Source organism: Chanos chanos, chromosome 3 (genome assembly GCF_902362185.1).
Source record: "Chanos chanos chromosome 3, fChaCha1.1, whole genome shotgun sequence".
NCBI classification, from domain to species: domain Eukaryota; kingdom Metazoa; phylum Chordata; class Actinopteri; order Gonorynchiformes; family Chanidae; genus Chanos; species Chanos chanos.
In genome coordinates, this window is record NC_044497.1 from 9,177,799 (window position 1) to 9,190,000 (window position 12,202).

Consider the following 12,202-nt stretch of genomic DNA (forward strand, 5'->3'; position numbering starts at 1 on the left):
TGCATGGACTTCATTTATCTTTGACCTCCTCTGACTGTTTATGACAGACACAAACATTCTTTACTATTCTGAACGTCGGTCAAATGATTTCACAACAATCTTTTCGCATGCTATGACGTTATCTTGGACAACATATGCAGTCCGACAATCATGATAACAATGATCGTGATGATGACGATGACGATGATGATGATCATCATCATCATCATTTTACCTGAACTAAACCTTTGTTGCTCCTGACAGAGCAATAATAATATTCCAGCGTATTTTCCTTCGCAATTATATGGCACTCCTACCCTTGCCCCCCTTCGTGTGTGTGTGATGTGTGTGTGTGTGTGTGTGTGTGTGTGTGAGATCTGTCATACATATTCTATCCGCTGATAACATGTAGCCTACGGCATCAGATACAGATTGTATGTTTCACAAGGACACCTCTCTTTTTGCTGACCTGTAGAGAACAGTTTATTTTGGGTACAGCCTACCACTGATGGTACTACTACAACTCACATGAACACTCGAAGGATAACAACAACAGACGTATATTTATGACGTAGCGCAATAATGCAAAGATTCACTGCTCGACATTTTTGTGAGTTTTGACATTATTTTTTAAGGAAATTCGGAATCTTTCTTTTTTCTACATTTCGTATGGAGACAGATTTGCACTGCACGTAATTGACATATACAAAAGATTTTACCAAGACATTTCTTTAGATTTAGGCTTATCAATATTTTAAGGATGGCAATTTAATTCCTAATTCTGGGCCAATGGTTTTCTTCCCGAGAACCTCGGCCGCGCGAACAACTTCTTCGGATGTGTTTTCACTCTGTCTTTGGGCTCTCAAGAGCGGCAGTCTAAAACTCACCGCTCCGGTGTTCTGTTTATATCCGGTGTTCTGTCTATAGCACTACCAGTGCAACCATCGCCTCACCTTTTTGCAACGTCATTAATCAATATATTCTGCGACCGGATAAATTCCATTTCTGTAACTATGCATTAGTTGTTCACAGTGCAATTTATAATGAAGGCTCGCCTCTGAAATTAGGCGAGTGATCTACCGGGCAACACGTGCCTGTTCCCCTCCCCTCTGGGTTGAACTGGGAAATTCTTACCATTTCTGGCCGGAATACTAGAAAACAAGCTTTAAGCATGGTACAGGTCCAACGGTATTATTTCCATCAATTACTTATTTAATTCAACGTTTGTATAATAAAGGGAACTGCTACACTTCATTTTTATAAACACATGGCCTTTAGTGTACTTTATTACAATATCAAAATAAGGAGCTATTCAGACTAGGCCTATGGGGGAAAACAGTGTGGTGTAATCATTGGCGAATATTCTCATTTCTAATTTTTGATAGATAGATAGATAGATAGATAGATAGATAGATAGATAGATAGATAGATAGACTGATAGATAGATAGATAGATAGATAGATAGATAGATAGATAGATAGATAGATAGACTGATAAATAGACTGATAGATAGATAGATAGATAGATAGATAGATAGATAGATAGATAGATAGATAGATAGATAGATAGATAGATAGATAGATAGATAGATAGATAGATAGATAGACAGACAACATCCCGTCGGCCGACAGGGATCTAATATGGTAAGTGAATACTAAAAAAATACCGCTATCACAAGAAATATTCTACTAAATTTTTTGTCATTCTTCCAGTGTAGCTATTTGACTCTCCCAGTGGATAAAATTTGCTTCACTTCTGGCTCAGTCCGAAGCTTAAGTTGCATGAGGGTGTTCTCGTGAAGAGGGTACAAAGACATATTCTTTTTTTGATATACACAGTCCCAAGACAGACTTTGACAAACTACATCATCTGAGTACACGGCATTGCATTGAGTTGCAGTTACCGAGAAAAAAGCTGCAGGACAGGTTCCGCAACCTCTGTTAGCTCGTGAGGTTCTTATAAATAGCGAATAAGAATCTGTGCCTCACGGAGCGGAAAAGACGATCGCTACTTGGAATTTTGGGTTTTAGATCTATTAAAAAATCGGGGGTGGGGGTGGGGGTGGGGTGGGCGGCAGTAGCACGTTGTCCATTTTTAAACAACTGCTATGCATAATTGAAAAAGGGGTAAACGTACTGGTCATTCAATTTTAAATGCAGTGTGAGATTGGTGTTAGGCTATTTTATCCTCACATTTCCTTAAAATCAGATTTAGGAAAGTCATTACTTATCAAAATGGTGAAGAATAAATAATGATTATTAATGTAAAAAATGCCGCGAAGGCCAACTATCTGATTGCTTTATTTCGTGATTAAGGACACATTTAATCATATCATAAGATGCAGAGTAGTTTGCAACGTACCCGCTGTTTGGGATGAATATCATAATAAGTACCGACGAGTTTGACCATAGCTGTCCTTGGATCAAAATGAAATGTAGGTCACACGGACCTTACAGAGAACAGAGGAGTTGAGGCTTGGCCACCAGCATAGTTTTCCCGGATGTATTCCAGGAACATCACCAAACATACGGAGGAAACCCCAGGTTTTATTTTATCCTTTCTAAGCCGGTTAACGACCAGACAGTCGCAAATATATCTACAATGACCTTAGAGTCATCGCACTTCTTGTGTTTTCCTTCGCTGAGACAAACATAAAACATTTTAAGTAATTCCACTCAATGAATTGGTTAATTTATTGGCCTCTGTTATAGCCACCTCGGAGAAATGATTCGTGCCCAGAGCAAGTCAAGGTTCACCAAGAAGAACAATTTGTACGAAATGTTTACAGATTATAATCTTATCGATCTATCGTGGATATTGTGCGAGATTAGAGTTAGGAGCTGCTCCAATAAAACTATGATTGTTTGATGTGTGAAACTTAGCATTTGGTGAGTGAGTCATGGAGAATAATGGCATGTATTCTGAATCAGCGATCAGAAGAACTGGCTTTGTTGAGTGGGGAAAAGGGGAGACCAACTGACTTAGCTCTAAACAATGACATTTCTGAATCAGCTCAGTTTGACTGACACCAGAGTTCCATTGGACCTCGGGGTAAAGGATTAATCTGTGAATGAACTGAACACATCCTGCACCGAACTTTTTTTTTTATAGTCGACCTTTGACAAATGTTTCACGCGATTCAAGACAAGTTCTTTCGATGAATTGTTTACTTTTAGGAATCACAGGGGAAGAGGGACATTTTAACTGAAATTCAGTGCATCTGATGTTTAGGTTAATTGTCTCTGTCAGCTTATATGCATTCAAAGTTTGAGCAGCCCGTAGGCTTGTTTATCAGTCAGTGAGGACTTCAAGAGGCAATTTGTCAAAACTTCTTTTACTTTTACCTCTATAGTGTTGGAAATCTGCTTGTCTGAGATTGCGAAGCAGAGAAGATCAATATATTAATAGATGAATAATTAAGATCTCTGTATCCTAATTAATGCAACAAAGCTGGAACATTCTGCAGTGTACTTCAATTATTTGAATGTTCAGCACAATCCGGGGGTACTGTAAGCCCCATATAAAACAGCGTTCACAATGGCAGAAGTTTTCGTGCCATTCGCAAAGTAAATATACATATTGATAAAACTTTTATATGACATCATTTCAAGCATAATGTTATTCAATTCTCACCAGCCAAATTTAGCTTGTGTGTTTCATTGATTGTACCCATTTGAAAATAATGATATTACTAAAGTATACTAAGTTCATTAATTGAAGTAAACGCGGTTCAACACAGAAGACGACACAGCAGAAGCAGTAGAACGGTTAAATTAAGAAGTGATGGAATTTATGCCTGCAAGTAGGTAGTTGTTTTACAATGAGATCGGTTGAGAAGAGTCGAACGCCTTGTCGTGCTCTTTATTTTCAGACAATTGCATCCACCGTTGACCTCTTGACCCACTGTACCGCGAAAGCTTGTGACCAGATGCGACATAAAGTTTCGGTTTTTTAGATAAGGCCCGTTTATAAACTCCCTCAAAATATCCCATGCTGGAGTTTTTTGTGTGTGTGATGCAAGCAAGCAGGACTGGTGACAAAAGCTTTGCCCATCATCATAAAAGACATGATACAATTAAACGTTTTTAATTTTTTTTTTATCTTAGTATAAGAAAATACCGTGTTACTCATGGCCAGTGGCATAAGTTTCCAATACCACCATTCATATAATTTGATTGTCAGCTCTTGAAAGTTCAGAGACATTGTTGATTTAAGTCAACAATGAATTTAAGTTGAATAGCTAAAAGGGAGTTCCCAAATCTGGTAGGATTTTATTGTAAGGTCAAGGGCAAGATAGGCGGACACACATTTGAAATTGCACCAGGCTATTCAGTTCCTAGTTTTAATAATTTAATGAAGAGAAGGTCTGCAATGTCAAAATAAAAATCATACATTTTTGGCATGGTTGATTTAGATCTGTCCTGTTGGAAACCAGGTCTGACATGCCAAAATGCTGTGGGTAGCTCACAAATACAACTGAAATTTTGACGCTTTTCGCTCAGTTATTTCCTTAAAAAAAAAAAAATCTAGTTAATCTTACTGATTAGAAAAAATTCTTTATGAATAAGCAAGAACCAGAGCCTTCCATCTTTGTTATTTACGAGAAAACCAGTGCTTATAAAGAAGTTGTTTAATTTAAATACAAACATTATTCCTGCTTTTGAAACATGTCCTATGTTTTTTGATCATATGTAGTGGCCTAAACAACGCTGGCCTGTTACGTTTCATGCGCTTTTCGTTGAACTGCGCACGTTGAGCAAGAAGTTCTAGAAATTTCTTTCTTCATCCATAGCTTTGAGGGGTAGCAAAAGATATACAGCAGCGGTGTACTTTTTATTTTAGTGTTTTGATAAATTATTTCAAAACTGATCTTAATCGCCCGTTTTTCAAAGTTTTTTGATAACTTGCCTCAAGTGGTAGTAAAATCGAGAGAGAGACAAGGCGTCGTGTGTTCACAGACAACGACAACATAATAGTTTTTCTCGTGAAAATGAAAATATTTCAAGTAAAGTAATTCCCGTAAAATAATTTGTTTAAGTGTGTTTGTTTAGTTACACGAAAGGACAAACTTTGGGAGCTGAGAAATGTTCAAAAGGTTTTCTAAAAAAAATCTTCTGGAAAAAAATCATTTGGGACAAAACAATAAAGAGAAATGTGAAACACTAGCACGCCTGGAACTGCACGTCACTTATTTTAGGTAGAACACCTAAATTCTGTTGTTCCATTCCATTAATCATGTGACAATTTAAACCTGTTCATTTAAACCTGCTCATTTAAACCTGCAAAACGTAGAATGAAAATTATTCATTATGTTTTCAAATACTGTTTGGTTAACATTGGGCAAATCCAGACCTGAAAGACGTTTTGCAGTGAAATAAAATATGAAAAAAAGATTTTAATACTTTAAAATGTGATCACTCTCCAAAACTCAGTTGTTCACCGAAGAAAGAAATCAGACTGTGTTTTCCCCCCCCTTCATTTGGGATTTTACGCACTGATCAATTGTCGCAAATGCGTTACGTGCGTTCATGCTATTTTGTAGTGGGTTATGACTGTCCATTGAAAACTGATACGTGCTATTTCACGCGCAGGTGCGCTGTCAAAGTAACCACATACAGGCGAAAGCGCACTGTGATCGGCTACCTCAATGCGAAACAGTGTCGGAGGGGTGTCAACGTTTTACTTTTCTAAACTGGATACGCACATCGTTGTTCCTTCCGTGTAGATTATGGACAATCTAGGCTGTCCATTATTCGTTGAGAAAGCCCTTTTTCCTTTTGACGTTTGGGAAATACTGTAAAATCTATATACACATTTCATCGCACGCATGCCGAATTCAATCGTGGTTGCTTTGTGAAATCGTGGACGTGTTAATGATAGAATGATTATGTAACCCAACAGAAAAACCAAAATACAACGTCGGTAACAATGTAGAGGCTAGCAGCCATTAAACCTCTACTAAAAATGAAAGAAATGGCGTATATATATACAGGAATATTATTCGACACAATCTTTCAACCGTCTCGACGCAAAACCGAGACTTCTCACAATGAGGACGTTTTACTATGGAAAAATAAGTGAGCGCTACCGGTGCATAATACAATCTAATAGCGCTCCCTATTGGCAATTGAGAATAGTGAGTGTTTCTCTTAAAGGGGAGGATTGCAGTACCGGAAACTTTAATTTAAGGTGGAACGGAGGAGGGAGATGAGGCGTCGAAGGCACCGATTTTCCATGAAGATGAAATTTGTGCTCTTGTTTATAAAAAACATTCATGAGGAAACCGTTAATTTTTAGTACGGTTTCCTCATTTTTTTTCTTACAGACAATGTAGTTTAGCGTAGCTGACATGCCCCTATGAATACGCTACAGTTGTCATTAACTTTACAACCAAAGGCCGTGTGGAACGACATTGAGTTTTCACAAGCCGAGCTGGTTTTACATACTGACTAAAAAAATAAGCATTTTGTCCATATTCAACAAGAGGCTTCGGAGCGTTTCGTAAATACCGAGTATAGGCCTATGCCTATTTTGGAATTAACGAGAGGGTGTTTTCTTTACTATTTACGCTGAAGCCCGTCTCTTAGCTTACAGTTAAATCTGTCAATCAAGTTATGACAGCTCTAAGACGAACAGTTCTTTCTTCAGTTTAGCCGCTGTTTCCGCGCCGGTACAACTACGTTGACTCGCTCTTCTCTACATTAATGCCCTGTTCTAAAGGGGCATTTATTTAGGAACCGATCCTCTGACACTAAATAGGCAATTCTGTATTTTAAACAAAAGCTAAAATTGATCAAATTTTGTCTTGCCTTTTAAACGGTTTGCGCCTTGGACCAAACACTGAATAGCCTAGTTTTGGTTAACAGTGTCAAAACAAATATTATGAAATTTTACAGCGGACCACTAAAAAGCTGTTGGCACTCAGCTTTCCGCAAAATACCGTTAAGGTGCCAATTCCTAATCATTTGGACTTGAACACTGTAGCAAGCCTTGGCATAATCAATCTCGTTTTTTAAGCCGCAGCACCCGACTCGTGCATACCCATCTGGGATCTATAATTAGATTTTTTTCGTATCAGTTCGCGAATGTACCTCTCTTCAAAAATACCGCAAGACAATAAATAATAAATTAAATAAAAAAATAAATACGCTTTTCCGGCACTTAATTCCACACAGATGGCCAAACATAGGTTTGCATTCCTTCAGCAAACCCGTGCGTGAACGATTTTAGTGGGGCTAACATGGTGCGTCGGAAATGTACGGTAAAATTACATTAACTGGTCCAGTTGTTATATTTGGAGATTTAATTTATTTGATGCAGTCGTTGTAATCGATGTCTATTCAAGGTGTGACCATTCATGCAATCACCATGTTATCTCCTAATTTATTACGGCCAGATTCCAGGTCAAGATTACATCTGCGAACCACAAACTTACCTCCGCTGACAAGCCGATTTTTCCAAATGTCGGTAGAAAACAGAGAAGCATGCAGTAAATTATCTAATTTACCTTATAATGTACACAAATAATCTCGAAGCGATGGAGCACAATGGGCGTCCGAAGGTTGCAGACAAAGTGCTTTATTGTTTTGAGCAATGCATATGGAATGGAGTGTATTATATTGGTTTACATCATACAACGTGAGGCAGCCTCCCCTTGGGGTACTCTCAACAACGACTTGTAGACAAATATCTGTGCGCATAACACGTTACAATTGTGATATCACACAGGAGGGAGTTCTTATCCTCTGTAGCAATGCTGATCTATATAGTCAAAAAAAGAGAACTCTTACAGTTGCAGCATTCATTAATGTTAAGAACATAAAAAATAAACCAATAAAATTTTTATAAAAGCACACAACAATTTCTGAAGCTTTTGTTATGGTCTGTCCAAAAATGAATGCATGAAGAGATAGTGCTTTTTGGCAAAATGAAGAACTGGCGGGAGCTTTTTTTTTTTTTTTTGAAAAGGCATGAGGATCAGGAATCACACATTTATTTCACAGAGAGAACTGACTGATGATCCGAGAGTCCGGTGAAATTTTTGCTCAAGATGACGATCAAATACATTAGTTGTGTGAAACTTTCACATTGTGAAATGAATATGTCTGTTCTGCAGAGTGATTCTCATATATAGACCACCCATGTTTTTCCGAAAAAAAAAAAAAAAAAAAAAAAGCTTCTCCTTATCAGTGGCTAAGGCCATGACAGCACAGGGGAATCATGGTCCTTGTAGTCCAAAAAGAGCACATCGACATTAACATGAACAAAATCCCTATTCATCCATTGCTCAAAAAAAGGTGGGCACAGAGAGCTCAGTTGTTCAAGAAAATCAAACATTTAAGAAGTAGGCTGAAACATGGATGGCAGATAACACTCCCACATAAAATGGCTAAAGGCAGCCAACATAGAACAATTAACACCAAAAAACAAGAGTCACGCGTACTAATATTGACAAGTTTCACAATGCACACTCTTGTCCAAATTGAGAGAGGCTAGCACATCAATGTATTTGCCTGTCAAAGGAGAGATGGTCAATTTTTTTCGTAATCGTGAACTGAAATAGTTAATAATTGTATTAATCTGAATCAATAGCGTAAATTTGCAACACCTACAATGAAGAGACAGAAAAAAAAGTTTGGATTTTTTTTTTCAACCACCCAGTATTAGAAAATAACATTTTACTTTTGTTTTGGAAAAAAAGATTAAAAAATACAAAATTAAATAATTTGGAGTAAAAAGGCACAACTTTTGCACAGTGTATACACTGAAAACACAGTATAAAGCAGGTTTGGGACAGTCTCAAATGATGGCCAGGGAAGCAGAAAAAAGGGGGAAAAAATGTGTCATAGTATGGAACACACACAAACTGGACCAAAACCAGGCAAAATACGGGGGGGGTGTCATTATGAAACATGCGTGTTTTTTTTTTTGTTTGTTTGTTTTTCCTTTTTACAGTACTTAAGCATTGTACAAATTCAAACAGTAACATTCTTCATTTATCAGAATACCTTTACTCAATCAGGTGGTGCTTTAAAATGCTATTCAATGTTTTGAATAAAATGTGATGTAAAAATATATGTGCATATAATTTAAAAGTTTAAACCAACATACTACGTGGAGGTTTTACTGTCTGGATTAGAATAGTGAAGAAAACGTAACGTCACCCGCTCAATTCTTGTTATCAGTTTCAAAAACAATGCCATATACAAATTATTTTCACCTGGTACAGGTAATTGTGTTTCCCTTGTTAATACCACGTTACCGAACCGACGGGATAATGTAAAATAACATTTGGTTCTTTTTTTTGTCTTGTGCAAAATATACAATTATCAGTTCATACTTGCCAATTTAATACGGTCAAGAAATTTAGGAAGTACAAAAAAAAAAAAAAAAAAAAGATAAACAACTTTAAGGAAACCGACGTGTTGGCAAAAGAAATTTTACAACACAGCACCTCTTCCCAATACCCCTACCCATCCAAACCCCCCCCCCCCCCCCCCCCAAGAACACTGAAATACAACACAAAAGAGTGTGTACTGGTACGATGTGAGAGGTAAACTATGGTTTGTCTGCAGAGAACAAGCATCAGAGTTTAAAAAACAAACAAACAAAAAAAAACAACAACAACAAAACAAAAAAGAAAGCAACAATCCTGGGGCTGCATTCAATAGTGCTTCATAGTGCTAATGTCGCAGCTTGTAACAGAACAAATTATCCTATTTTTTTTTCTTCTCTTTTTCTTTTTTGTTTTTTCTTTTTTTTAAAAGTGCAACAGTTTTGTTTTTGTTTTGTTTTTTTTTTTTCATTTAAGGTGCCGATGGCAACTGAGGGTCATTCAATCATTCGTGTAACAGATTCAATGCTGACTGAAGAGATGCCATCAGTGCTGTTGCTTCAGTTTGTTATAAACGCTCCCTCATTTTTCACAATGCTGCACTACTTCCAAAGACCTCAGCATTCTCCCCCATCTTTACACTAACACCACACGCTCACCCTCCAAAAACACTGTAGGAACATGCAAAAAAAAAAAAAAAAGGGAGGAAAAAAAAAAATTAAAAAAAAAAAAAAAAAAAAAGTCACACGAGCTGTTCCGTCTCAAGAGAGGTGCTTGAGACCAGAGCACCCTGCTGTGGTGAACCCAGCTCAGGAGCTTGCCGTTATGGTCTCTGTCCAGAGGAGGGGAGAGGAGAGCTCCAGTCAGGAGAGAAAAAAAAATACAAGCTGAGCAGGTCAGAGGATGCTGAGGTGTCAAGTGCTTCAGATGCCAGACTCAGAGGAGAAGACGGGTAAAGGCGTTGGCTGTGGTCGATAGGACAAGCTTAAGAATAACGAGAAGAGGAGGCGGCAGGATAAGTTAGGCCGGGCCGGGCCAGGCCGGGCCGGGCCGGGTGAGGTTGTGCTGGGTGGGTGGAGACCGGTTGATTGGGTGGTTGGCTGCTGGCTTTTATGGAAGACTGCGTCACAGTTCCAGTGGAGAAGCTCTGGGGTTTTTGTTTTTTTTCTCGACATGGCAGAGGGTTGCTCATCCTGCAGTCTGCTCTCCGTACCTCCCGCCTTGGCTTCCTTTCAGAGTGACGGTATTCTACCAGAGTCTTTTCACTGAGCTGCGTACTGTCACGCTGGCTCTACCCCTTCTCCGCTCAACGAAAAGAAAGAGGGGGAGAGAGAAAAAAAAAAAAAAAAAAGGCAAAGTAACAAACGGGACGATAAAGAATGAATGCCACGAGGGACATGCATTAGTAAGCAGTAAAAAGCCATACTCCCCCCCCCCCCCCCCACAAAAAAAAATGTCAAGACCTCTACACCTGTTGTCCTTTTATCACCCTTATGGTCCCATGAACAGAGAACAAAACAAAACAAAACAAAAAAAAAAAAAAAATTAAAATGTAAACCAATGGTGGTTGTAGCTGCTGTTAGGGTGCCTCTTGTAGCAGAGTGGGCGAGTGTGTCTGGACACCCCTCTGCCCGTGTCCCTCTTAAACCCTTCAACGGACTCTTTCTAGGCACCCAGGCTAGGGCAGGATGGTGGTGATGAACTCAAAGAATCTCTTCGAGTACTGCTCAGGATTCACGGTGGAAATCTCCGCCCCAGCCTACGACCACATGAAAACAGAAGGGGGCACGAAAATCAATTATTCAAAAGGGTTCATTAAAACCCACAGTTAAAGACAGTGCTCTTGCTTTTAAAAGCGAGAGAGCTCACAGTACTGTACACTGTGCCTCATGTACCAGTGAAATCCATTCCACTCACAAAAGCCTATGTAATAATTGTGAAATACATTATATTATAAAATATGGTATAAAACTGATCACTGTGGCGAATGAGGGGTTGATAAATTCTCACCCCATGTTTGACTGTCTTGGCGGCATGAGCTGCTTTCTTCTTGGCATCGTAATGTTGTAGAATGTCAATGACGGCCATAAAGTAGACCTCTTTCCTCGGGGAATCTTACAGAAAAAAGAAAAGAAAAGAAAAGAAAAGAAAAGAGAGGAGAGAATGTGATGCTGGGAGCAGCAGCTCTGTGGGAAAACACCTCTGCCTGTCCTGTCTTTGATGACATACATTTCAAACTGAGAGATGCCCATTTAGTAGTTACATTCTGTATTCTTTAGATGTCAAACACTACAGTCCTGGACTGAAAAATGGGTGATCAAGCATAATCTAATCTGTGAGATTTGCGACAATGAAACTGAGTCCATTCACAGACAAGTTTCATATACCTAGGGCCTGTGAAACGACCCATATGACAACTCACTATCATGGCTCTTGATGGCATAGACATCAATGGTTGGGTCAAAGTCTCCCGGGGAGAGGGGTTTGGTGCTGTCCAGAGTGTTGCTGGGGCTGTCTGGAGGAGTACCCACAATCCCTCCATCACTCTCTCCTTCTTCATCTCCCTCATTGTCCTCGCTCTCCACCTCCTCCTGTTCAGCTCGCTCCACGTCATGGATGCCGACCAGTAGACTGTAATCCATCAGCTTCAGTGTGGCCAGGAACTGTGTGTGTGTGTGTATGTGGGGGGGGGGGCACAGAATGAAAGCCAGACAAGGGATGAAGGAAAAGAGAAGGAAGGGAAGGTGGAGGAGAGAAACAAACAAACAAACAACAAAAAAAAAAGAGTGATTAGAAAATGAAGAACACATCGTTCTTGGGTAAAGTGTTCTTAAGGTACGGCCTTAAACCTGGCCAGCTCAATCTCTTTCCCCACGAACAAGCTACACT

The 12,202-nt window shown here is 39.0% G+C and overlaps 1 protein-coding gene across 3 annotated transcripts in view; it reads right to left on the reverse strand.

The window, feature by feature from the left end:
- Positions 1-10,930: 10,930 nt before the first annotated feature.
- The window catches only part of pip4k2aa (phosphatidylinositol-5-phosphate 4-kinase, type II, alpha a), a 19,100-nt gene continuing 17,828 nt past the window's right edge, over positions 10,931-12,202 (reverse strand). For all 3 annotated transcript variants that reach the window (XM_030769134.1, XM_030769135.1, XM_030769136.1), the window contains 3 exons: positions 11,736-11,976; positions 11,324-11,427; positions 10,931-11,072 (listed from right to left, as the gene is read on the reverse strand). In XM_030769134.1, the coding sequence (XP_030624994.1) occupies positions 10,992-11,072; positions 11,324-11,427; positions 11,736-11,976 (426 nt within the window). In that variant the 3' untranslated portion in view covers positions 10,931-10,991. The remainder of the gene's footprint in view (positions 11,073-11,323; positions 11,428-11,735; positions 11,977-12,202) is intronic.